The following is a 23582-nucleotide window of genomic DNA, read 5'->3' as shown; positions in this document are numbered from 1 at the left end:
TCTTTTCTATGGAGCTGAACTCCCCATCAGAAAAAATCTTTGCAAGATGCTGCAAACACAGATGCTGTACAGACATTCAAAAGATCAGTATCTGCAAAAGATCCGTTCCTGCAAATTGCATTCATAGTCTATGAGATCTGCAGATCCTCATACACACCTTGTTTAACTGACATTCATCTGCAGATCAGACAATCATATGCAGATCTGAAAATCCATCCTGGTGGATCTGATCTGCAGATGAATGTCTGTTAAACAAGGTGTGTATGATGATCTGCAGATATCATAGACTATGAATGCATTTTGCAGGAATGGATCTTTTGCAGGAACAGATCTTTTGCAGATACTGATCTTTTGAATGTCTACAGCATCTTTGTGTGCAGCATCTTGCAAAGATTTCTTTCTGATGGGGAGTTCAGCTCCATAGAAAAGACTGTGAAGGTATGGCTCTCATACTACATGGAAGGGGGTAAAATTGGTCTGTGATCTTTCATTTTCCAAAGACTATGGTCTGATGTGTGTATGAGCCTTTAGGCAGATTGCCCTATGCTGATATTAAAAGGGCGATGTTCTAGATCAGGGGTGTCAAACTCAAATACAAAGCGGCCCGAAATTGTACACTGGGACCTAGTCATGGGCTGAAATTGTACACTGGGACCTAGTCGCAGGCCAACCTCAATGGCCACCTTCCTCCCTTATAAAGTTTTCTGTTGTCTAGTGGTTCTCCCTCCCTCATACAGTTCCCTGGTGTCTAGTGGCCCCCTCCCTCCCCTATACAGTTCCCTAGTGTTTAGTGCTTTCCCCCTACCTCCCCATATGGCTTCCCTGGTGATCTAGGGCTTCACCTCCAATATAGCTTCCCTGCTGGTCTAGAGTGGGCCAAACATAATGCAAACCACGGGCCAGAGTTTGACATGTATGTTCTAGATGGAGCGATCTTTAGTCAGATCCCCACATCTTTACACCGTACATCGGTCCACACATGTCCTCTGTAATGTAACTGTTTGTGTGATTTATGAATTCCTTCTATTTATATGTGTCACGTCTTCATAGGCTCACCTGCAGACCACCAACAACAAAAGAGACTTGAGCTCATTTTCCAGCTCAGAAACACAAAGCTGCCTTATTCCAGAAAAGGACCATAAAACTGATGGACCTTCCAGACCCATCCAACATGTAGATTATAAACTAACAAAACAAGGTAAGCTTGCACTTTTAACGTACACTGTTTAATGCATGTGCCATGTGCTCTCTTGTAGGGTCCGCAACGCACACAATAAATTGCATGCAGAAGTGCATTGTGAAAAGCTTTCAGCTTAAACACATATACTGTATGTAAACTGACCCATAAAATTGGTCAGTGATTGGCCTATCATTATTGAAAGTGTGTACCAGGCTTCAGACCTGGTTTACAGTGAACCACTTTGTAGGTTGTTAGGGTTGAGGAATACCTACTTTGGGCTTGAATATATGTGCAATTGGCTGCACCTGTAGTGAATGTGTCTTCTAAACCAGTGTTTCTCAACATTTTATTGGTATGTACCCCTTTTAAAACCCTGTACTCACCAAGTACCCCTAGCATAGTAAACATTATCACAAGTACCCCTTGACAAATATATATTTAGTCGTAGTACATGATAATTAGTTCTAAACTATTTCCAAGCATTTACTATTACTTTTGATTAGCTAAAATACTAATTTAGTGTAGTTTAAATAAGATTTATCATTTTTTAAAACTCTAATTTGTTATTCTTGGTTAAGTATATAAAGCCTGAGTACCCCCTAGAACCATCAGAAGTACCCCCTGGGGTACGCGTACCACATGTTGAGAACCTAGGTTCTAAACTATATAACTGAATAGCTCTCCCCAGCATGTCATCCAATGAGTACGCAGCAGGAATGCTTTGGATGCCTTCACTTGGTTGGCTATTAAATTGTTTGGATGTAATTTCATGAGTGTGGCTTGTCTTTGTGTCTATGATGGGGTTGAGAAAGACCATATGAAGAAGACTTTTAATGGTAACACACTATTTTTTGTGATGAATATGAAATGATGGGGAACTTTAGGAAGGAAGCAAGTACCTTTCTACACCACCATAGTTCTTGTAATTACATGTATGATGTATTTTTTCATAGGCTTTTTTTTCTTCAGTTTATACTCTCATAACCTTTGTCATTGGTATGCATGCAATGTATGGGAAACATTAAAGAGACACTGAAGTCTCTTTTTTTAACCTGCTTTTATGCTTAAGAGAAATAGCCCGGAAAAGTTCTGGGCTCGGAGATTACTTTCTTCCTGGAAGAGACCGAGCTTTACGGAGTAGCTCTGCCTCCTCTCTAGTCAATCTCCACCGATCTCCACCTCTCCCTGGCCGTTTCAGTCTGCTTTCACTGAGAGGGGCGGGGAGAGGCGGAGATTGACTGGCACGGAGGCAGAGCTACTGTGCAAAGCTCTGCCTCCCCAGAGCAGCACAATCTGCGACCTGCACAGTAGTGAAACTTTGCAGGTCTATTTTTCTGCTCTAAAACACTCGTTCTGCTGCGGGAATGCGGCAAATCCACTTAGGATTTTATGCTGAAGAGGACTTAAAGGGATACTTAAGTCAAATAAAAAAAATTAGTTTTATTCACCTGGGGCTTCCCTCAGCCCCCTGCAGCTGTCTGGTGCCCTCACACCGGTGATTCTTCGCGTTCCCAGCCACAATACCACCCTCTGTGCTGTTATTGCGGCCTTCTTGCCACAATAACAGCATAGAGGGCGCTATTGTGGCTGGGAACGCGAAGAATCACTCGCGTTCCCAGCCTGTCGGCGGCTGTCGCCGAAACCGGAAGTAGCCGCCAGCGGGGACAGGATTATCGGAGTGATGCTGCAAGGGCACCGGACAGCTGCAAGGGGCTGAGGGAAGCCCCAGGTGAGTAAAACTATTTTTTTTTATTATGTGAAGAGAAGAACCGAGAGCCAAAATATAGTGTAGTAGATTATGGTAGTGTAGTAGATTATTATATCATAACGAGGCGCCAGGTGTTACCCGGACCTAAAGTTGTTGTGTACTCCGTCCACTATTGCCTGAGGAAGCGGGCTTTTGCCTGCGAAACGCGTTGCGACTGCCCCCCGGAGTGTACCAATAAATTTTATTTGTTTGAAATACACAGCTTGTTGTGTCTGCTTGCTGGAGGTAAGTCCACCACTGCCTCCTCAGCAATTTTTAAACTTTTTAAGCATTGATTTTATCCTTTTGGCGCCTCTGTCTTTGTCAATTTTTTTTTATTAGACTTAAAGCGGAATATAACCCTGCATTTCAACTTTGCTCTAAAACATTATTTACAGCATATTATATGCAAAAAGCATTTTTTTTTTACTAGACCAGCATTGGAAGGGTTAAACACAGAGGTTTAAAGTTCCGTGGAGAGATATGCAGAAGTTCAGATTGTTACATTCTATTTAGTTATACAGTGGTGTGAAAAACTATTTGCCCCCTTCCTGATTTCTTATTCTTTTGTATGTTTGTCACACTTAAATGTTTCTGCTCATCAAAAACCGTTAACTATTAGTCAAAGATAGCATAATTGAACACAAAATGCAGTTTTAAATGATGGTTTTTATTATTTAGCAAGAAAAAAAACTCAAAACCTACATGGAGCTGTGTGAAAAAGAAATTGCCCCCTGAACCTAATAAGTGGTTGGGCCACCCTTAGCAGCAATAACTGCAATCACGCGTTTGCGATAACTTGCAACAAGTCTTTTACAGCGCTCTGGAGGAATTTTGGCCCACTCATCTTTGCAGAATTGTTGTAATTCAGCTTTATTTGAGGGTTTTCTAGCATGAACCACCTTTTTAAGGTCATGCCACAACATCTCAATAGGATCCAGGTCAGGACTTTGACTAGGCCACTCCAAAGTCTTCATTTTGTTTTTCTTCAGCCATTCAGAGGTGGGTTTGCTGGTTTGTTTTGGCTCATTGTCCTGCTGCAGCACCCAAGATCGCTTCAGCTTGAGTTGACGAACAGATGGCCGGACATTCTCCTTCAGGATTTTTTGGTAGACAGTATCATGGTTCCATCTATCACAGCATGCCTTCCAGGTCCTGAAGCAGCAAAACAACCCCAGACCATCACACTACCACCACCATATTTTACTCTTGGTATGATGTTCTTTTGCTGAAATGCTGTGTTACTTCTATGCCAGATGTAACGGGACACGCACCTTCCAAAAAGTTCAACTTTTGTCTCGTCGGTCCACAAGGTATTTTCCCAAAAGTCTTGGCAATCATTGAGATCTTTTATTAGCAAAATTGAGACGAGCCTTAAAGTTCTTTTTGCTTAAAAGTGGTTTGCGCCTTGGATATCTGCCATGCAGGCCGTTTTTTGCCCAGTCTCTTTCTTATGGTGGAGTCGTGAACATTGACCTTAATTGAGGCAAGTGAGGCCTGCAGTTCTTTAGATGTTGTCCTGGGGTCTTTTGTGGCCTCTCGGATGAGTTTTCTCTGCGCTCTTGGGGTAATATTGGTCGGCCGGCCACTCCTGGGAAGGTTCATCACTGTTCCATGTTTTTGCCATTTGTGGATAATGGTTCTCACTGTGGTTTGCTGGAGTCCCAAAGCTTTAGAAATGGCTTTATAACCTTTACCAGACTGATAGATCTCAATTACAGTACTTTTGTTCTCATTTGTTCCTGAATTTCTTTGGATCTTGGCATGATGTCTAGCTTTTGATGTGCTTTTGGTCTACTTCTGTGTGTCAGCTCCTATTTAAGTGATTTCTTGATTGAAACAGGTGTGGCAGCAATCAGGCATGGGGGGTGACTACAGAAATTGAACTCAGGTGTGATAAACCACAGTTAAGTTATTTGTTTCACACATGGCCATGTAGATTTGCAGTTTTTTTCTTCACTAAATATTAAAAACCATCATTTAAAACTGCATTTTGTGTTCAATTATGTTATCGTTGACTAATAGTTAATGGTTTTTGATGAGCAGAAACATTTAAGTGTGACAAACATGCAAAAGAATAAGAAATCAGGAAGGGGGCAAATAGTTTTTCACACCACTGTATGTATCTATTGAGAAATGTTACACACTCTTTGGCTGTCCTCCAACTCCTTCTCAGTCAGAGAGATGAGTCACATTCAACACTTAGATACATTTATGTAAACAAAATGTATCTATGTCAGCTTTGGATGCGTCTGCAGAAATCTCTAGGAACTTTAAAGCACTGTGTAACCCTTCCAATGCTGGTCTAGTAAAAAAAAAAATGCTGGTTGCATATAATATACTGTAAATAATGTTTTAGAGCAAAGTTGAAATGCAGGGTTATATTCCGCTTTAAGTATCCCTTTAAGCATAAAAGCAGGTAAAAAAAAGAGACTTCACTGACTCTTTAAAGGGACACTTAAGTCAAACAAAAAAAAATGAGTTTTACTCACCTAGGGCTTCCAATAGCCCCCTGCAGCTGTCCGGTGCCCTCGCCGTCTCCCTCCGATCCTTCTGGCCCCGCCGGCAGCCACTTCCTGTTTCGGTGACAGGAGCTGACAGGCTGGGGACGCGAGTGATTCTTTGCGTTCCCAGACACATTAGCACCCTCTATGCTGCTATATGGTATATGATATATGCTATAGTAGCATAGATGGCGCTATTGTGGCCAGGAACGCGAAGAATCACTCGCGTCCCCAGCCTGTCAGCTCCTGTCACCAAAACAGGAAGTGGCTGCCAGCAGGGCCAGGAGGATCGGAGGGAGACGGCGAGGGCACCGGACAGCTGCAGGGGGCTATTGTTAGCCCCAGGTGAGTAAAACTCATTTTTGTTTGTTTGACTTAAGTGACCCTTTAAAGTGAGCCTGAAGTGAAATTTTGAGTAAAAGTTACATACTTGCCTTAGTAGAGGGAAAACTCTGAATAGTTCTGAGGCTACCCCCATCGTTCCTGATCCCTTTGATCCAGGGCTGAGACCTTGTAAGCGAATCAGACAAGAGCTTGTTGGATTTGCTCTTGTGGGCAGTGTAGCAATCCATGTACGAGCGTGGTGACACTGCGCCTGTGCGAGTCCTGCACGCACCTGCGGAGAACCACAGAGCCGTTTATGCACTGCTTTTTCCGCCATGCTTGAGACGCTCTGTGTTAATAATGCGCAGGCGCAGACAGGACTCATGTAGTGCAGCTGTGCTCATGTACAGAGGGGAGTGCGGCCATGAAGAAGAAGAAGAGGGTCCTGCTGAGCTGTGGGTTAGAGAAGGATCAGAGAAGCTGCTTCTGTCTACCTTGGTAAGTACCTACCATATTTTTCGGACTATAAGATGCACAGAGGTTTAAAGGGCAAAAATCAGGGGAAAAGACTAAACTTGGTGCGACTATGGTGCAGGGGCATCTTATGTATCTTTTCCCTCCACACAATCTCTATCTAAGCTATACTGCCCAACTACACTAACCCCTGCTGCCCCCACCAGCTACACTCACAACACACTTAGCTACACTGACAACACACCCAGCTACACACATTCACAACACACCCAGCTACACACACTCACAACACACCCAGCTACACACACTCACAACACACCCAGCTACACACACTCACAACACACCCAGCTACACACACTCACAACACACCCAGCTACACACACTCACAACACACTCAGCTACACACACTCACAACACACCCAGCTACACACACTCACAACACACCCAGCTACACACACTCACATCACACCCAGCTACACTCACAACACACCCAGCTACACTCACAACACACCAAGCTACACACACTCACAACACACCCAGCTACACTCACAACACACCCAGCTACACTCACAACACAGCCAGCTACACACACTCACAACACACCCAGCTACACTCACAACACACCCAGCTACACTCACAACACAGCCAGCTACACACACTCACAACACACCCAGCTACACTCACAACACACCCAGCTACACTCACTCACAACACACCCAGCTACACACACTCACTACACACCCAGCTACACACACTCACAACACACCCAGCTACACTCACAACACACCCAGATACGCTCACAACACACCAAGCTACACACACTCACAACACACCCAGCTACACTCACAACACACCCAGCTACACTCACAACACACCCAGCTACACTCACTATACTCCTAACTTGACTAACTACACTCCCAGCTACATTCGAACACTCCCAGCTACACTAACTACACTCCAAGCTACATTCACAATTATACTCACACTTCAAGCTACACTAACTACACTCCCAGCTACACCAACAACACTGTCAGCTACACTAACTACTCTGACATCTACAGTGCATGCTCTTGCCTGTCCAGCTTAGAGTCCTCCAACTGTCTCCAGACACTGTAATCAAAAGATGCCGCCGCTGTACAGGATAGTGTTCCGTGGCCTCCATCCTTCCCAGGTTCACTGGCGTCATCTAGCTTTGCACGTCATGTGTGACCCCAGTGCACAGGCATCAGTTCACGCATGACGTGCGCATCTAGAGGGCACCAGTGATCCAGGAAGTACGGAGACCACAGGAGACGATCATTTACAGTGGCGGTATCTTCTGTTCACAGTGGCTGGAGAGGAACGGAGTAAGTGGAGCGCGCAGCTGGATAGATAAGAGGTGTGGGGGGGGGACCTGTCCACACCTTCGAAATACAAGACGCACTGACTATTTCCCACACATACACACACTTTTTGGGGGAAAAGTGCATTTTATGTTCCAAAAAATATGGGTAACTTTTTTTCCTTCTTTTTTGGCTCACAGGTTTGCTTAAAGGGAAGGTCCAAGCAAAAAAAAAAAAAATGAGTTTCACTTACCTGGGGCTTCTACCAGCCCCATGAAGCCATCCTGTGCCCTCGTAGTCACTCACTGCTGCTCCATTCCCCCGCTGGCAGCTTTCTGACCTCAGAGGTCAGGGCCGAATTGCGTACATTTTTACACATTCCTGCTAGTGCAGGAACATTAATGCATACATTTTTACGCGTTAGTGGTGCAACGCGTACATTTTTGTTCCTGCACTAGCTGGAATGCGTAAAAATGTATGCAATGTGGCCCTGACCTCCGAGGTCAGAAAGCTGCCAGCAGGGGACTGGAGCAGCAGTGAGTGACTACGAGGGCACAGGATGGCTACATGGGGCTGGTAGAAACCCCAGGTAAGTAAAACTCTTTTTTTTTTTTTTTTGCTTGGACCTTCCCTTTAATTATACATTTGCCCTCTTTACATGACCTTGTGGGAGGACAGAACATATTCCCGATTCAATTAGGCAAGCCTTTATGTTGAAAGGCAATATGTCATCTCATGCGCTTTATTCTATTTTTCTTTTCTTTTATTGCTGGAGAGGTTTTTCTCTATTAAATAGCCGGACAAAATGATATTGCTGAATGCAGACTTTATTTCCAGCGCTGCAAAATAACAACGGCCATAAACACAACATGATCTATTTTAATTAAGTCAAGGCAGAACATAGACAAAGCAATTATGCTAGCCATATACACCAAGAATCCATTTTAATAATCAAAGTTTAGTCTTGGATAATGACTGGGTAATATACACTCGCTGGGTTATCTTCCTCTGTATCCATCTCATCAAAATCTAAAGAGCTCGGCAATTAGGATGAAAAAACCCTTTATATGATTAAGCTGGGCACATTGATTTAGGTCTTTTGAGTGCATGCTTGTTTTATTCACAGTGGAAAAAGCAACTTTGATTCCAGCTAATTAAGTTTGTTGATGTTTTTTGGTAGATGTCACGCTATTCGGAGACACACTGTTGGTATTTATATACATTTTTTTCCTCCTTTTTTTATTTCATCTAGTTAAAGCATAAATAATTTAAGAAGCCTGCTTGGCTCAGTCATTTTTGTAGCAGCTGAAGCAGGCCGAGCAAGAAACCTATTTGATAAAAAAAAAGTTCACAGCAGGCTTTTGCTTTTGAGATCCGGAAAGTAGAAGCCAAGATCAATAAACTCGAGATAACAACAGTATAAGGAAAAAATATACTTAAAGAACAGGGTTTAACTGGAACTAAGCCAGTTTGGTCATCACCCCCTTTGAAATGTTTCATTATTTTTTCTGTCTCAATGTACAGATGACACGAGCTCGTGTGAAGATGACAGCAGACGCGGAAAGTTTCTAGAGAAAAGACGCGGCGCAGGTAAAAGCCTCCTCCGGATAAAAGCGAGATGCCCAACACCCCCACAGATATATAAAACAAATGAGCAGCTATTTACTAAATGCAATTTATGCAGAGTAAACAGAGGTGTTTATGCTTTAACGAGTAGGAAGTGAAGGCAATAGGCAAGATCCATTGTAACGGCGTGACTGTCACCTGACCTTTTTGGATTTAGATTGTGCATTTCTTAATAGGCATGGCATGGTAATTACATCGTAACCCGCAGATGCTTCTAATTTACTGCTACTCTTTTGTAAATGGGCGGCAAGCCCATTACAAACTAGGGAAATATGCTAGATGGAATGTTGTACTTCAAAATGATTTTGCTTCTATGATTGGATATATGTATGTTATGCAAGTCTGCTTGTCATGGATTCTGCCCTCTGTGAGTAGCTTAATGATATCTGCTGTACCAAAGAGCAGATATTCAGATTGCAGTGTTCCTCAACAATGGCTCTGCAACATTAAACAAGGTACAAGCTATTGCTGGTGTGAAGTTTCCTCTTAACACAAAGAGCTCTGTCTACTGTAAAGCGGCATTACTGATAAGCCTATGTGAATAAAGTCAGGTGGATTAACATGCATGAGTGGTCTATTGTGTAAGGCCAGTCCGGTTGCTTAAAGTGAATTAAACACCATTTTTAGCACCTAGGGCCTTTCAGTAGCACATTAAAACTGCATGCCAACAATGTGTCTCATTATTAAAAATAATCCATTTTACCTTTTTATTTTTACATTTAAAGTTCAGCACAGGTTTAATTAGCCTACTTCAGGCCATTGGTCACTTTGCACCATGGGCATTTCCAGGATCCCACCCGTGGAGAGCGTAAGCATGTGATGTGCGCAGTGCACCATGGCAAGCGATCTTTCCTGCCTGTTGCTGGCTGGCTGTCTTGGAGGCACATCCTTGCATGGTACATGCACAATTTGTCACTCATATCGATTTGCCTTGTTTACCGCCAACCTTGACCTTAGTCGTCCCCACTACCTCCACTTTCCACTTATATTATCACCCCTTAGTGTTAGTGTTTCTGCGTTTCCTCTTGTAGGCCTAAATCGTACCTATACTTTTGTCTGTGTGCTGCCTGCTATTGTCCTTGTCTAATCTTCTTCCCCTGTGAGTTACCTGCTGTCCTTCTCCTCTTCCAGTTGTATTTTGTGGCTCCAGTTGTAGTCCTTCTCCACTCACCTTATCTATTGGTGGTTCAGTGGCTTAGTATTATTAGTACTGAGGTTTCCTACAGGGCTTCAAATGACCCTGTTTTTTATAATAGCGTTACCAGTTCTTCAGTGGTTATTGACCTCTGCCTGTTCCAGAACCAGCAGATTTGGCTCAGGTTTAGAGATAAAAAGAAAATGTCTCATGGGTTTGTGGCGGTCTCTTGACATTCGACTAGGATTGAGAAAATATATCCCTGAAAAAATAGCAATGCTGTTGTACAAGAGTCATCGTTGGCTCTGCAGGGACCCTTGCATAACTGTAAACTGAGCATTTCCTGGTTACCAAGGCAACCTGCTTACCAGAATTTCCTGGTTTTGGTTGAAATGGTTTGACTTTATATAAACAAATGTCGGTGCTCTTGGGGCAATGTGGTACTGTCAACTAATTAAGACAAAATATCACTCTGTTGTGCGGTGCACTTTGCATGTCTTGTGTGACAGTCAATTTAGAGTCAGCATTATGGGAGCCTTTTTATGTAGAGATGGCAAAAAATTTTTAACAAAGCAAAAATTATAACAAAAAGTAAACTGCTCCAAATAGTGTCCCGCTAAACTCAGTGAACCTCTGGCTCCCAACTTCGCTCACTATAACAGTGCCTTCTCCACTCCTCCCAAAAAATTATGTCCAACGCACCACTGGTAAGCTTTGTCCTACGTGTTTCGTCCTCATGACTTAAAGGGATACTGTAGGGGGGTCGGGGGAAAATGAGTTGAACTTACCCGGGGCTTCTAATGGTCCCCCACAGACGTCCTGTGCCCGCGCAGCCACTCACCGATGCTCCGGCCCCGCCTCCAGTTCACTTCTGGAATTTCTGACTTTAAAATCAGAAAACCACTGCGCCTGCGTTGCCGTGTCCTCGCTCCCGCTGATGTCACCAGGAGTGTACTGCGCAGACACAGACCATACTGGGCCTGCGCTGTGCGCTCTTGATGACATCAGCGGGATCGAGGACACGGCAACGCAGGCGCAGTGGTTTTCAGACTTTAAAGTCTGAAATTCCAGAAGTGACCCGGAGGCGGGGCCAGAGCATCGGTGAGTGGCTGCGCCAACACAGGATGTCTGCGGGGGACCATTAGAAGCCCCGGGTAACTTTAACTAATTTTCCCCCAACCCCCCCTACAGTATCCCTTTAAGGGATCGTCAGGGACCCCAACTATATTGCAGGTGTACAGTTACTTCAGTATGACCCCCTATATGCAGATTTTTGAAATGTTACAATCAGTCAGAAGAATTGATTACTTGAATTGATATTTTAAAAAAGTCTCTGGTGTGCGGCCACCTTAACAGTTTCTTTTGTACAATTGATATTGGCTGTATATAAATTTGTATATTTTCCTCGGGCAATCTGATGAAATTAGACCCCCAAATGGGAATTTAATGACCCAACAATTATAGTTCTGACTGACCATTATATTCCTTCTATTGTATGATGTATGTACTGTATGTTTCTATAATGTACAGGATGATGTACATTTGTTTTTTAGAAGGGAACAGAATATTATACTTTTTTTCTAGTAATGGAAATTTAACCTGAAATGAGTGGAATATGGAGGCTGACATACAGTATTTATTTCCACAATGCATGTTGCCTGGCTGTCCTGCTAATTATCTGCCTATAATACATTTAGCCATAGAACAAGCCCGCAGATGAAATGTTTGACTGGATTAGCCGCATGCTTGCTTTTTAGGTGGGTGTTTTAGACACTACTGATGCGTGAAAGATCAGCAGGACACCAGGCAACTAGTATTGTTTAAAAGGAAATAAATATGGCAGTCTCCATATCCCTCTCACTTCAGATATCCTTTCATAACATTTTATAATATGTATGCTTATCGTGTAGCTTTGAAGCAAACCTGAACTGAAAATTAAAAGTTGAAATAAACATACACACGTCATACTTGCCTTCTGTGTAGTCTACTCATCAATCTCAATCTCCTCTCCTGCATCCTGTTTATCCACTGTGATCAATGAAATTCTTCATTTTGAAAAGATAAAGACAAAAGAAATACAGAGAGCCCAATATAGTGTAGTATGCAAAACAAGGGGTTGGAAATGAAAAGTATATAATGTATATACTCACAAACGTGGGTTACCGCCTAGGTAACCACTGTATAGGCAGGTGAGGAGATTAGACCTGTCCTCACTCAGGATTAAAAGTCGCTCTCTGTAGATAAGGAAAAATGGGGATCAACACCTCCACCAGGGGTGGACATTGATAATGTAAGAGTGAACAGAGGCGCCAGCAGGATAAAAGCTCCTAAAAGGCTTAAACTCCCTCAGGAGGTGGTGGTGGACTCGCCTCCCCGAAGCAGACAAGATACCGTCAGTTTATGACAACAGGTTTATTAATATACTCCAAAACAAACAGTGCAATGCGTTTCACGGGTATGTTCCCGCTTCCTTAGGCAATAAACTGATAGGAGTACACAGTATAGTCTCAAGGTCACGAATAGCTCCTCTGGTCACGAATAGCGCATGAGGCGCTATTTGTGACCATGAGACTATACTGTGTACTCCTGTCTGTTTATTGCCTGAGGAAGCGGGAACATACCCGTGAAACGCGTTGCACTGTTTGGTTTGGAGTATATTAATAAACCTGTTGTCATAAAACTGACGGTATCTTGTCTGCTTCGGGAAGGCGAGTCCACCACCACCTCCTGAGGGAGTTTAAGACTTTTAGAACCTTTTATCCTGCTGGCGCCCTCTGTTCACTCTTACATTATTCATTTTGAAAAGGGCCATCACTCCATAACCACTTCCTGGTCAGCACACTGTTAAACTGTAATTTCACCCACGTGAGCTGTAGGGAAACAGACATTACCTTGCACTTTCAGTTGTTATCCAGTTATAACTGACAGCAACTGATATATAACTGACAGCAACTGATACATTTCAGTTCTGACAAAATCTAGTCAGAACTGGAAGAAATCATTGTTAGAAGAAAATGGTGAGCTTCTAGAGGAACTGACAGTGAGGCAAGTATGAAATATTAATTTGCAGGTACATCATGTGTTTATTTTAAATCATTTTACTCAGTTCGGATTCACTTTAACCACCTTTACTGCCCTGAAATATTTAACCATGACAGGGTCAAAAACCCGATAAAGCAAAAAAAATAATAAAACCGATGAAAATAAGGTGATTTGATATAAGTTAAAGAATAAACTGGACTGTATATATGTCTCCTGTGAACAATGGTGAATTGGAACTTTAATGTAATCTTACCCTCTCTATTATATAATATAATAAGAATCCGCCAGCTGTTGTGATAATCGTATAATCAGACCTACGCAAATTAATGGCCATAAATTGTCCCCTGTATGGCCAGCGCGGTCCTGATGCAAGGGCATTTTCTCATTAATGAGAAGGTTAATGGGGTTGCGATTTCCCCGGCTTGTAATATTGTGCTTATATCTGCTTATTATTCCCTGTGTGTAATTACATTTAAATTGTAACCCATACCTTCAAACATGTCATTTGTAGCACCCTTCCATTAATGATTAGCATGCAAGTATGTTGTTTATGGATTCAGCATCTACAGGACGGCTGAGAGCTCACATACGTGTGATGTGCTTTATGAGCACTCGTTTTCTCTTCCCCCCTTCTTCTTAATTGATATTGAAATAGCGATTTATTACAAGATACCCTCATTGCCTATTCCGGCTCTAGTCTGTCTGTTTTCTCCCTCGCTGTGTGTTTGAAGTTGGAGCAAAGCGCAGCAGGGCGCATCCGCGAGCCGCAGCAAGAGCACCCCGTTGGCAATTAGTTTCCTTTCCTTTTAAGACGGGCTGTTACTTATAAAATCTCACTGTTAATTAATGGCTTGGGATATACATCTTGCATTACAGCATGCCTCCTTTCAGCGCCCAAAGCCTTTAAAGATCCTCGTTTTGGAACATCCATGCGTTTAGCCCAATATTATTCGGCCCGCCTGGTCAGCTGTTTTTATCTGGGGTCCCAAGAATTTTAATGTTTAGCTGTTAATGTGAGTTTATAGCACCCCAGCATGAAGGTTAAGTGACGAACTTGTGCCGTTTTATGTACCCTTATGTACTGGAGGTATTGATTGCCATTTTCGTCTTGAAAAGAGCTGATTGATAGCACATGGTGATAACATTTAATGGACCTGGATGGGAGTTCTCATGGATGAAATACTGATTTTAAAACCTCACTTGGTCTTGAGGAAATTGCAAAGGTTTTCAGAGTTCTGTGCACTGTAAGACTAACAGGAAAGGTCCTGAGGAAGTGATGAATATCTTCAGAGCACCTGCTAGATGTACACAAGCTGATTATCCGCTACGATGGCCATACTCTGCTGGGGAGATTTGCTTTACTGCTGACGATTCTTCTTGCAGGTCAAGTAAAGTGCAATAAATCACTTCCCCCCCTTTTTTTTTTTAGTATTGATGAACATATCCATCTTTCAGCTGACTCCTAAATTATTTAAAGGACACCAGAAGCGAAAAGTATTTGGAGGCTGCCATATTTATTTCCATTTAAACAATTCTAGTTGCCTGGCAGCCCTGCTGAGGTGTTTGGCTGCAGCAGTGTCTGAATCACACCAGAAACAAGCATGCAGCTAATCTTGTCACATTTGACAAAAATTTCAGAAACACCTGATCTGCTACATGCTTGTTCAGGTTCTAAGCCTAAACGTATTAGAGGCAGAGGATCAGCGGGATAGCCAGGAAACTGGTATTGCTTAAAAGGAATTAAATATGGCAGCCTCCATATCCCTCTCACTTCAGGCGTCCTTTAAAGAGAAACTCCGACCAAGAATTGAACTTTCTCCCAATCAGTAGCTGATACCCCCTTTTACATAAGAAATGTTTTCCTTTTCACAAACAGACCATCAGGGGGCTCTGTATGGCTGATATTGTGGTGAAACCCCTCCCACAAGAAACTCTGAGGACCGTGGTACTCCTGGTAATTTCCTGTCTGTGAACCTTGCTGCATTGTAGAAAATAGCTGTTTACAGCTGTCTCCAACTGCCAAAACAGCATGCAGCAGCTACATCACCTGCCAAAAGTAAAAATGTCACCATGTGATAAATGTCAGAATGTAAATCGGGGATTTAAAAGATTTTACAATGGGCAAACACTGACTAAATCATTTATACATAATTATTGTAAAAATGAAGTACTTTTTTTATTACATTATTTTCACTGAAGTTCCTCTTTAACTATTCGTATGAACCAGTCCTGTCATTGCCATTTTGGTGCCCCAGACAAGTTAGCCCCCCTCTCCCAGCTCCTAGAAGTCTGTGTGTCCCTCAACGCAGTTCCACTGTGCTTCAGTGTTTTGCTGTCCCCTCTGTAAGGTTCAGCGACCCAGCCAGGTTGGCAGCTATTGCGCATATACCCTGCTCCTGATCGCGCTGCCTGTAGCCAGGAGTGTCATGCGCTCACGCAGTGCTACTGCATGCGCAGAACACTCATAGCACCCGACCGGACCGTTAATCATTACGAAGGGGACAGCAGAAGACTGAAGCACAGTGGAACTGGGGCGAGGGACACACAGACTGCTAGGGACTGCAATAAGCCCTAGGTAAGTAAAGCTTTATAAGCAGATTTCAACTCCCGTATCCTTTAATGGAGCTAACAGTTGTTGTGTATAAGTTTTCCATAAAGCACAGTGTACAAGGAATAGCTCTTTGATACGCCCTGCTACAGCTGTCAGCCACAGGATTTGCCTGGTTTGCCTATTCCTAAAAAATGGCCCTGGTACATAGAGTGGCTATGAAGGCAGCTAAGGGGTTAAGTGTGTCTGTGTGTCTGTTATATGGGCATTGCGTACTTGTCACAGGTTCAACTGACAGTGAATAACATGACTTCATCAAATTAGTAATGGAGCCCACTAAACTTCACCTGAGCACTATGTACAGGATGATGGGTTGCTATCCCTAGTGGGCACCATACTTATTGCTGCCAGTGACTCCCTAGTCATGGTCCCCAGGATTGCTACATCAAGCAAAGGCAATAGCAGAGTCTGCTGTAGGAGGGATGAACTAGGAGGCAGGCACATACCTATATCACATGTTATTGCAGCTCATATTACAGAATATTGGAGACTAACCTTCCATTGTGTCTTCTTACAGCAAACTCGAATATTGTAGCAAAAACTGCAAAAGAAACCGATCACAACAGAAAAGACATAGATGAAGATCTAAGCAGTATTTCAGAAATTGAAATTCCTGGTAAGTGTAAAACTGCATATAACTGGTGACATCACATTTCCACACTGCTTCTCTGAAGCAGACTTTTACCCAGGCAAAGTCACCATAGGTCAGCAGAGATTTGATTACCGTATATAAGCCAAGGTACCCACTTTCCCCTCAGAAACCAGGAAAAAGTTATTGACTCATGTATAAGCCCCCTCAACAGTAGCCAAATGTGCCCCCAGTACAAGTCGGGCCCCCTTCCCCATAGCCAGATGTGCCCCAAGGATGATACAGCTGTGCCTCAAGACGCCACTAGATGGCATCATAGATGTGAGACACGGCTATTTCCACACATGAAGAATCCATGATCATTGCACCGCTGACACATTGCTTGCATGCTCAGCTCCACGAACCAGGGGACACAGGTAGTCTTGAGCAGCGCACTCTGCACACCATGTTGCAGGGGATAGGGGTTACGGACACAGCAGGGAGCCAGCTGGCAAAAGCAGGGTCACTAGTGCACTATCTTTATGCTGCTATGCCAGGAACAAAACCTGCTTCATCATGCGTTCTGCTCCACTGACTCGCATATAAGCCAAGGAAGGTAACTGTTCAGCACATAGTTATGTACTAAAACATTAGGCTTATACGCGAGTGTATAAGGTATATTGATCACCTTGGCACAGCCACTAGCTTTGTACTTGCATTTTTCCAGGTAAAATAAATAATCATAAAATAAAAGCATCAATAGTGCTAAACCTTTTTTTGGCAGGGTTGGATAAAGCAAGGTTTAGGGTTCACTCATTCTCTGTTGCTCTGAGTGTTACAAAGGACATGAATTCTCCTCAGTTGGGAAACAGACAGCAAATTAAATAAAACATGTTTCCTTAGCATGAAGATGTGTTAAAACTTCAGTTATGTTTTTTTGTCCTCTGTTACCCAGTACTCCTGTAGAAATTGTATGCACACACTAAGGGCTGGTATCCACTATGGGAGCTTTGTGTTTTTCTGTTGATTGCATTCAGGGAAAATCAGAATTTAGAATCGCAAAACGGATTTGCAGTGTGCAGGGAGCGCAAAACTGATTGCTCAGCCAAAGGACAGCTGATGTGTTTCTGACCGTCCTGGGTCCTTAGTTGTAGCTATGACTAAGGACCCAGGAGGGTTGGAAATGCGTCAACTGTTCTGTGGCTGAGCAATTGGTCTTAAAGTAGTCTGAAACTCCTACATAACATTCAGTAAAAATGTGTTTTCCTACTTTTTATTACCGTATTTGTCGCCGTAATGGATGCACTTTTTCTCCCCCAAAAATGGGGAGAAAAAGTCCCTGCGTCTTATACGGCAAAGGCATGGAATCCCCAACTTAATAACGCCCGCCGATATGAACCGTGACCCGCCGCCATGTTGGAGATTTCCTGCCTTTCTGTGCCTGCCTTTCTGTGCCCGCCTGCGTCTCCTGGCCCCCCGGATGGAGTGTTAATAGCGGCGGCAACTTACCTTTGGCAGGCTCCCGCGCTGATCCTAGATCATTGCGCTGCCCCCCCGCTAGCCTCCTCTGCCTCCCCCCTGTGTATCTGGCCCCCCTGGGTGAAGGAATAAAGTATCGGCAGCTTACCTCCGCAGTGCGCCTGCGATGACTGCAGACGTCCGTCTTCCAGGCACTTCTTGCTCTAGTGGCCGGCTTTGAACTGCGCGTCATCAGTTCAACACATGGGGGGCACAGGAGGACACATGGGGGGCACAGGAGGACACATGGGAGGCACAGAAGGACACATGGGAGGCACAGAAGGACACATGGGGCACATGAGGACACACAGAAGGACATGTACAAGTCGCTCCTGGAATATGGACGCACCAGGTTTAGTATTTTCTTTTTCCCTGGTTTTTGCCCTCTAAACCTGGGTGCGTCTTATATTCCGGAGCGTCTTATATGGCGCGAAATACGGTACTCATTTAGTTATATTTGCTTTTGTGCACAAGTAATATTGTCTGTTTACAAATTTCACGTTTCCAAAGTGTAGTTTATCGTACCCTGAAAGCTGGCATTGCATTTTATTCAAACTGCTTTTTATTATATATTAACATCTTCTAACAAGCTTTTCTGAACTGTGTGTGTGTGTCTGAAGCACAGAGAGCTCATTTTCCCTTGTTAGACTGTGTTTATACACATTGTAACAACATTGGAATGTAAGCAAAGATACTGTTATCTACAGTTTGGATGCGGATTGAAGCTGAATAGCAGGACAACATCCTTTTGTTTAACCATTTCAGTGATGTTCTGCTACACAAAAATTCTGGGATAGTAACTTTCAAGCTGTGAGGAATCTTTTAATGCAAAGTAGAAATGCTGGCTTTCAGACCACTTTAATGATGCTCTGTGTTTGAAAAATATATGTCCAATTTATCAGGCTGTGCAATAATCACCTTTTCTGGCTCCGTCGGGGTTGCTGTTGCAGCTTTCTGCTCGGAAATAGGCGGAAATAGCCGATCTATGTCAGGCCCACTCTACTACGCAGGCGCAGGAGACTTGCGCCTGTGCAGTAGAACGGACCGACAGAGTTCGGCTATTTCCGCCTATTTCCGAGCGGAGAGCTGCTACTGCGCCTGCGCTGGAGCCGGGAAGGTAAATATTTACATACCGCCGTTCAAGGAGCTTTATCGCTGCCGCTGTGGGGACCAAGGAGGACGGGGGAAGCCTCGATAGGATCCGGAGGCTTCCCCCACCCGAGGCGAGTACCCCCCAGGGGAACTTTTTTTTAGTTACAGATTTTCTTTAAATAAATGCGATTCTTGCATTACAATGGACTGGTGTAGAGCAGACTTTTTGAGCAAGTTTAATTCTGGTTTGTTGGCAACAAATTCAAAATCAAGTGTACAGAGGAGCCCACACACGGAGACATTTAGGAAGAATAAAAGAGTAAACACAATTTGTATGCATTGTGCTTTGATGTCACTCCTTGTTAACCTGCTGCCCTTGCCAGTGGCCAGGAGTGCCTTTTGATAAGTAGGGTCCGGGATTCAGTGCATGTAATACACGTAAATTGCCATTTATTATCTCATGATATGGATTTGTATACACCTGCAAGAACTGCCAGTGCTGAGTGAAGACTTGGCAGCAGCAACCAGTGTGACACTAATGACTTAATTTGGTGGCTTTGAAGTGAGAGGTCACCAATCCCAGCTCAGATTAATACACAGGCCAGCTAAAACAGCGGGATGAATCCTTTCATGTGTTTTTGAAGACTTAAACGCAGTTTTTTTTTTCGATTTTACAAGATAATAATGTCACATCAATGAATTGAGTAAAACATGTTTTTATACATGCCTTATTGTAAAAAAAATAACAAAAAAATCCTTGCTGTGTAAATAAATATTTCTGTAATAACATTTTTGCAGGATTCATAGTTAGACTTTCTTCAGTAATCTGCTGCGTACAATGCTAGTGTTAATAGATTGGTCCACATAGAAGCTTCTTTTGTTCTGGCCGTCTGATCTATTTGTCCTTGATTTCATGGTTATTAGGCGTTGGCACTTTCCTTTATCTAGGAAGGTCATGTGATCTTAGCATTGTACTGTGCAAGGTAACGTTCCGCTTCAAAACAGGAGGCAAGTAAAATACAAATGTCTGGCTGAATTGTATGATCATAGGGGGTGTCTATTTCCACCGAGGTGGATGGTGGTGCCAGTTTATAAAGTCTTTTCTCCAACATTATTCAGAGAAATGTATTTCTTCTATTATTTGTACCTATTTATTATTTATATAGCAGAGACATCTTTCGCAGCACTGTACAGACCTGTCCTGTCACTAAAGATGCCCATGCATTACTCGATTTATGGCACAAATATCCATCAGATCCGATCATAATGAACGAATCTGCTAGAGAATGAAGTAATAATGTAGCCGCTCCATGGTATTTTTTTTATTTCTAGTCAAAATGGATCAAACAAACGATCTTACATGCTCAGTCAGGTGCGTGGTGGTAATGACATTCCATTTCCCAGTGACCACTGACCCGTCGACACCCCCATGTGTAATGTGTACCCCCGAAGCCAGTGGTGAGTGTCGCCTCTCCACTGGCGTGCCTCCTCCATTGTTCTGAGTCTTCTCTACATCACTGGGTGCCTGTACCACATGACCTTACCTGACGGCATACACGAAGATGTGCATGTGCCGTCTGGTCATGGGGTACAGGTGCCCCCAGCAGTGATAGAGAGAAGACACAGGAGGAATGCCAGCGGGTAGGTGAACTTAGCACCACTTACACATTTACCAAGCCCCGGGGGGGGGGGGGGGACCAAATTACATAGGGGAGACCTGTGTGGTTCAGCAGGAGGAGGCGGCTGCACAGATTTCCAATAGATTTCATACTGAAGACTATTGGAAATCTGTGTGCACTACACTGGCAGCAATAGATCCCTCTCTGACCAGATTAGTTGCAGGGGATGTTTTTTAGGTGGAGGCGAGGATAGTTTGTCAATGTGTGGTTTGAATGAGAGACCCGAGTCCAGTATTACACGTGCCTAGGGGACAGGGGTTAAAGTGCTATTAACAGGGATTGTGTTGCCAGTAAGGGGTGTTGAATTGTGAGGTGGAAAAATAATTATTTTGGTCTTGTCCATGTTGAGTTTCAGAAAACGGGAGGACATGGAGGAGATAAACTCAGGAGCTCAAAGGTAGATTTGGGTGTCATCAACATATAGGTGATATTAGAAGCCAAAGGAACTGATGAACCAACCAAGTCCATAAGTGTAGAGAAGGTAAGGTCCGAGGACTGAGTCTTGGGCTCTAACAGTGAGGGGACGCGTTGAGGAGGTGGTGCTGGAGTGAGTGACTCTGTAGGTCCTATCTGTCAGATAATAGTAAAGTGGAAATGGAGACACAGTACCTGGCACCAAATGTAGCAGGGCAGACACACCGGAGATGGGAACCAAGAGCGTGCACGTCCAGAACGCAGCTTGAAATCCAATATGTTAGAGAGCAAGGAGGGAGGCACCACTTCTTTTAAAATCCCTTTATTCCGGTGGGGGAAGATGCAGGTACATAGCAGTGGGGGTAACAGATGCCTGACAGCTGTTTCGCTGGCTTAAACCAGCTTCTTCAGAGGCAGATTGTACAATCTGCCTCTGAAGAAGCTGGTTTAAGCCAGCGAAACAGCTGTCAGGCATCTGTTACCCCAACTGCTATGTACCTGCATCTTCCCCCACCGGAATAAAGGGATTTTAAAAGAAGTGGTGCCTCCCTCCTTGCTCTCTAACATATTAGATAATAGTAAAGCCAGGACAGACCAAGATCCTGAATGCCCATGGACAAGAAAATTTGGAGAAGTAGAGGATGGTCTACTGTATCGAAAATTGAAGAGAGATCTAGGAGGACAAAAATAGATAACCATTTTATCCAGGGTTGGAGTGCTGCTTCCATCCCTAGGATTAGAGACCTTTTGTCTGGGGGAGGGGTCAAAAGTATAGATTCAGTGTGTCTTGTTGAATAAATTCCGATATTGGGCCTACTTCCAACTGCAAAGTTTTTTTTATTGAAAATCTAAAAATGGATCTCAGTTATTCCAGAGAGTTGACAGCTTTAAAGCCAATACCTTTTGGAAAAGGGACCACATAGACACACCATATCCTGGTTATACAACTGGCTGGTTACCATGAACGTCCCTTCCCATTTGTCGTACCTCACTTCAGAAATCCCTTATGGATGAGCACTGGCAGGCCATATTGGCAGAGCACTGGCAGGCCATATTGGCATTAAATCATAAGGGTTCTTTGAATTCAAGAACAGGGATTCAAGGTCCTCACCCACTGGTACAGGACACTGGCTATACTGAGTAGGTTTGTTGAAGGTGTGGCTCATCTGGGATGGACTTATTGCATATCTTTTGGTATTGCCACAAGTTGAATGACTTTTGGAGATCCTACACATGTGGACAGAAAAAATCTCACCCATAAAGGTCCTTTTGAAGCCTGTTTTTCTTTTACAACCTGTCTCCATTTCTATGAATGGGTACAAACAAAACAATTCTAGAGAATGCAGTGAGGGCCATGATCCCCTATCGGTAAAAGCAGTCTGACCCCAATCTCTCCCCTCCCCATCTGTCTCAGAGTGGTTGGCCAGAGTAGTTTGAATTTCCCAAATGGAAGAAGTCATCTTCTCAGCGCAGGACAGAATTGAACAATATGTCAAACTAGATTGCCCAAAAGAAACCCACACAAGCATGTTGAGAAGATATAAACTTCATGCAGATAATGTTTTAGCCCAGAGTTCAACAGGGGACCCAGCGCTGCAAAGCAAGCATTATAACCACAACACCACTGTGCTGCCTTACATTTAAGCACTTGCAGGAAAAGTATTTACTAATTATTGCTTTTTTTTCAGGGTTTTCTTATAAAACCATATCCTGTTTTTTTTTTTTCTTAATGGCAATGTTAGGCTTAGTTCACATTGGGCCGGATCACAAATTGCCATTCTGAGCAGAGAGTGCAGTGCCTGCTCTGATCGTGTTTTGTGTCCGGTTGGTGTCTGGAGCCAGATGCATTTCCACCCCAAGCTTATGTGGAAAAGTTGAATGAGCAAGCACTGGTACACACCATCCAATAGTTCCTTCTGATCGCAGCATGTGGCACATTGGTGGGGTGCAGGGATGCCCAAGTCCAGTCCTCAAGGGCCGAGATCCTCTCACTTTTTTTGGCAGAGCTCAATTTTATTGATGGGACTGAATCAGGAAAGGTGTGGATCATCAAGTAGTACACATTGGCTATTTCTCTGTCCATCCTAAACACTAGCATGGATCTAGCCCTCGAGGACTGGAGTTGGGCATCCCTGGTGTAGTGAATGTCCCTCATACTCGAAAGAGCAGAGTGGCTGACCTACCATTTCAGGCAGTTGTTCCATTCCTAGTCAGGCTACCTGTCCTACCCCAAACCTCATCTTAGTGTGAATGTTAAGCAGAGTCTTGGTACAGTTTAGAGCAGGGCTTCACAACCCTGCCCTCAAGCACCACCAACAGTACATGCCTTTCAAAAAACCACAACCATTC

At 43.6% G+C, this 23582-nt stretch overlaps 1 protein-coding gene across 2 annotated transcripts in view; it reads left to right on the top strand.

Annotated features, from left to right (window-relative positions):
• KIZ (kizuna centrosomal protein) overlaps positions 1-23582 on the top strand; it is a 211252-nt gene that overhangs the window by 126731 nt on the left and 60939 nt on the right. For both annotated transcript variants that reach the window (XM_068232433.1, XM_068232434.1), the window contains exons 9-11: positions 1051-1198; positions 9076-9141; positions 16480-16578. In XM_068232433.1, the coding sequence (XP_068088534.1) occupies positions 1051-1198; positions 9076-9141; positions 16480-16578 (313 nt within the window). The remainder of the gene's footprint in view (positions 1-1050; positions 1199-9075; positions 9142-16479; positions 16579-23582) is intronic.

This window comes from Hyperolius riggenbachi, chromosome 4 (assembly GCF_040937935.1).
Source record: "Hyperolius riggenbachi isolate aHypRig1 chromosome 4, aHypRig1.pri, whole genome shotgun sequence".
NCBI classification, from domain to species: Eukaryota; Metazoa; Chordata; class Amphibia; order Anura; family Hyperoliidae; genus Hyperolius; species Hyperolius riggenbachi.
This window is presented reverse-complemented; position numbering and strand designations above follow the sequence as displayed.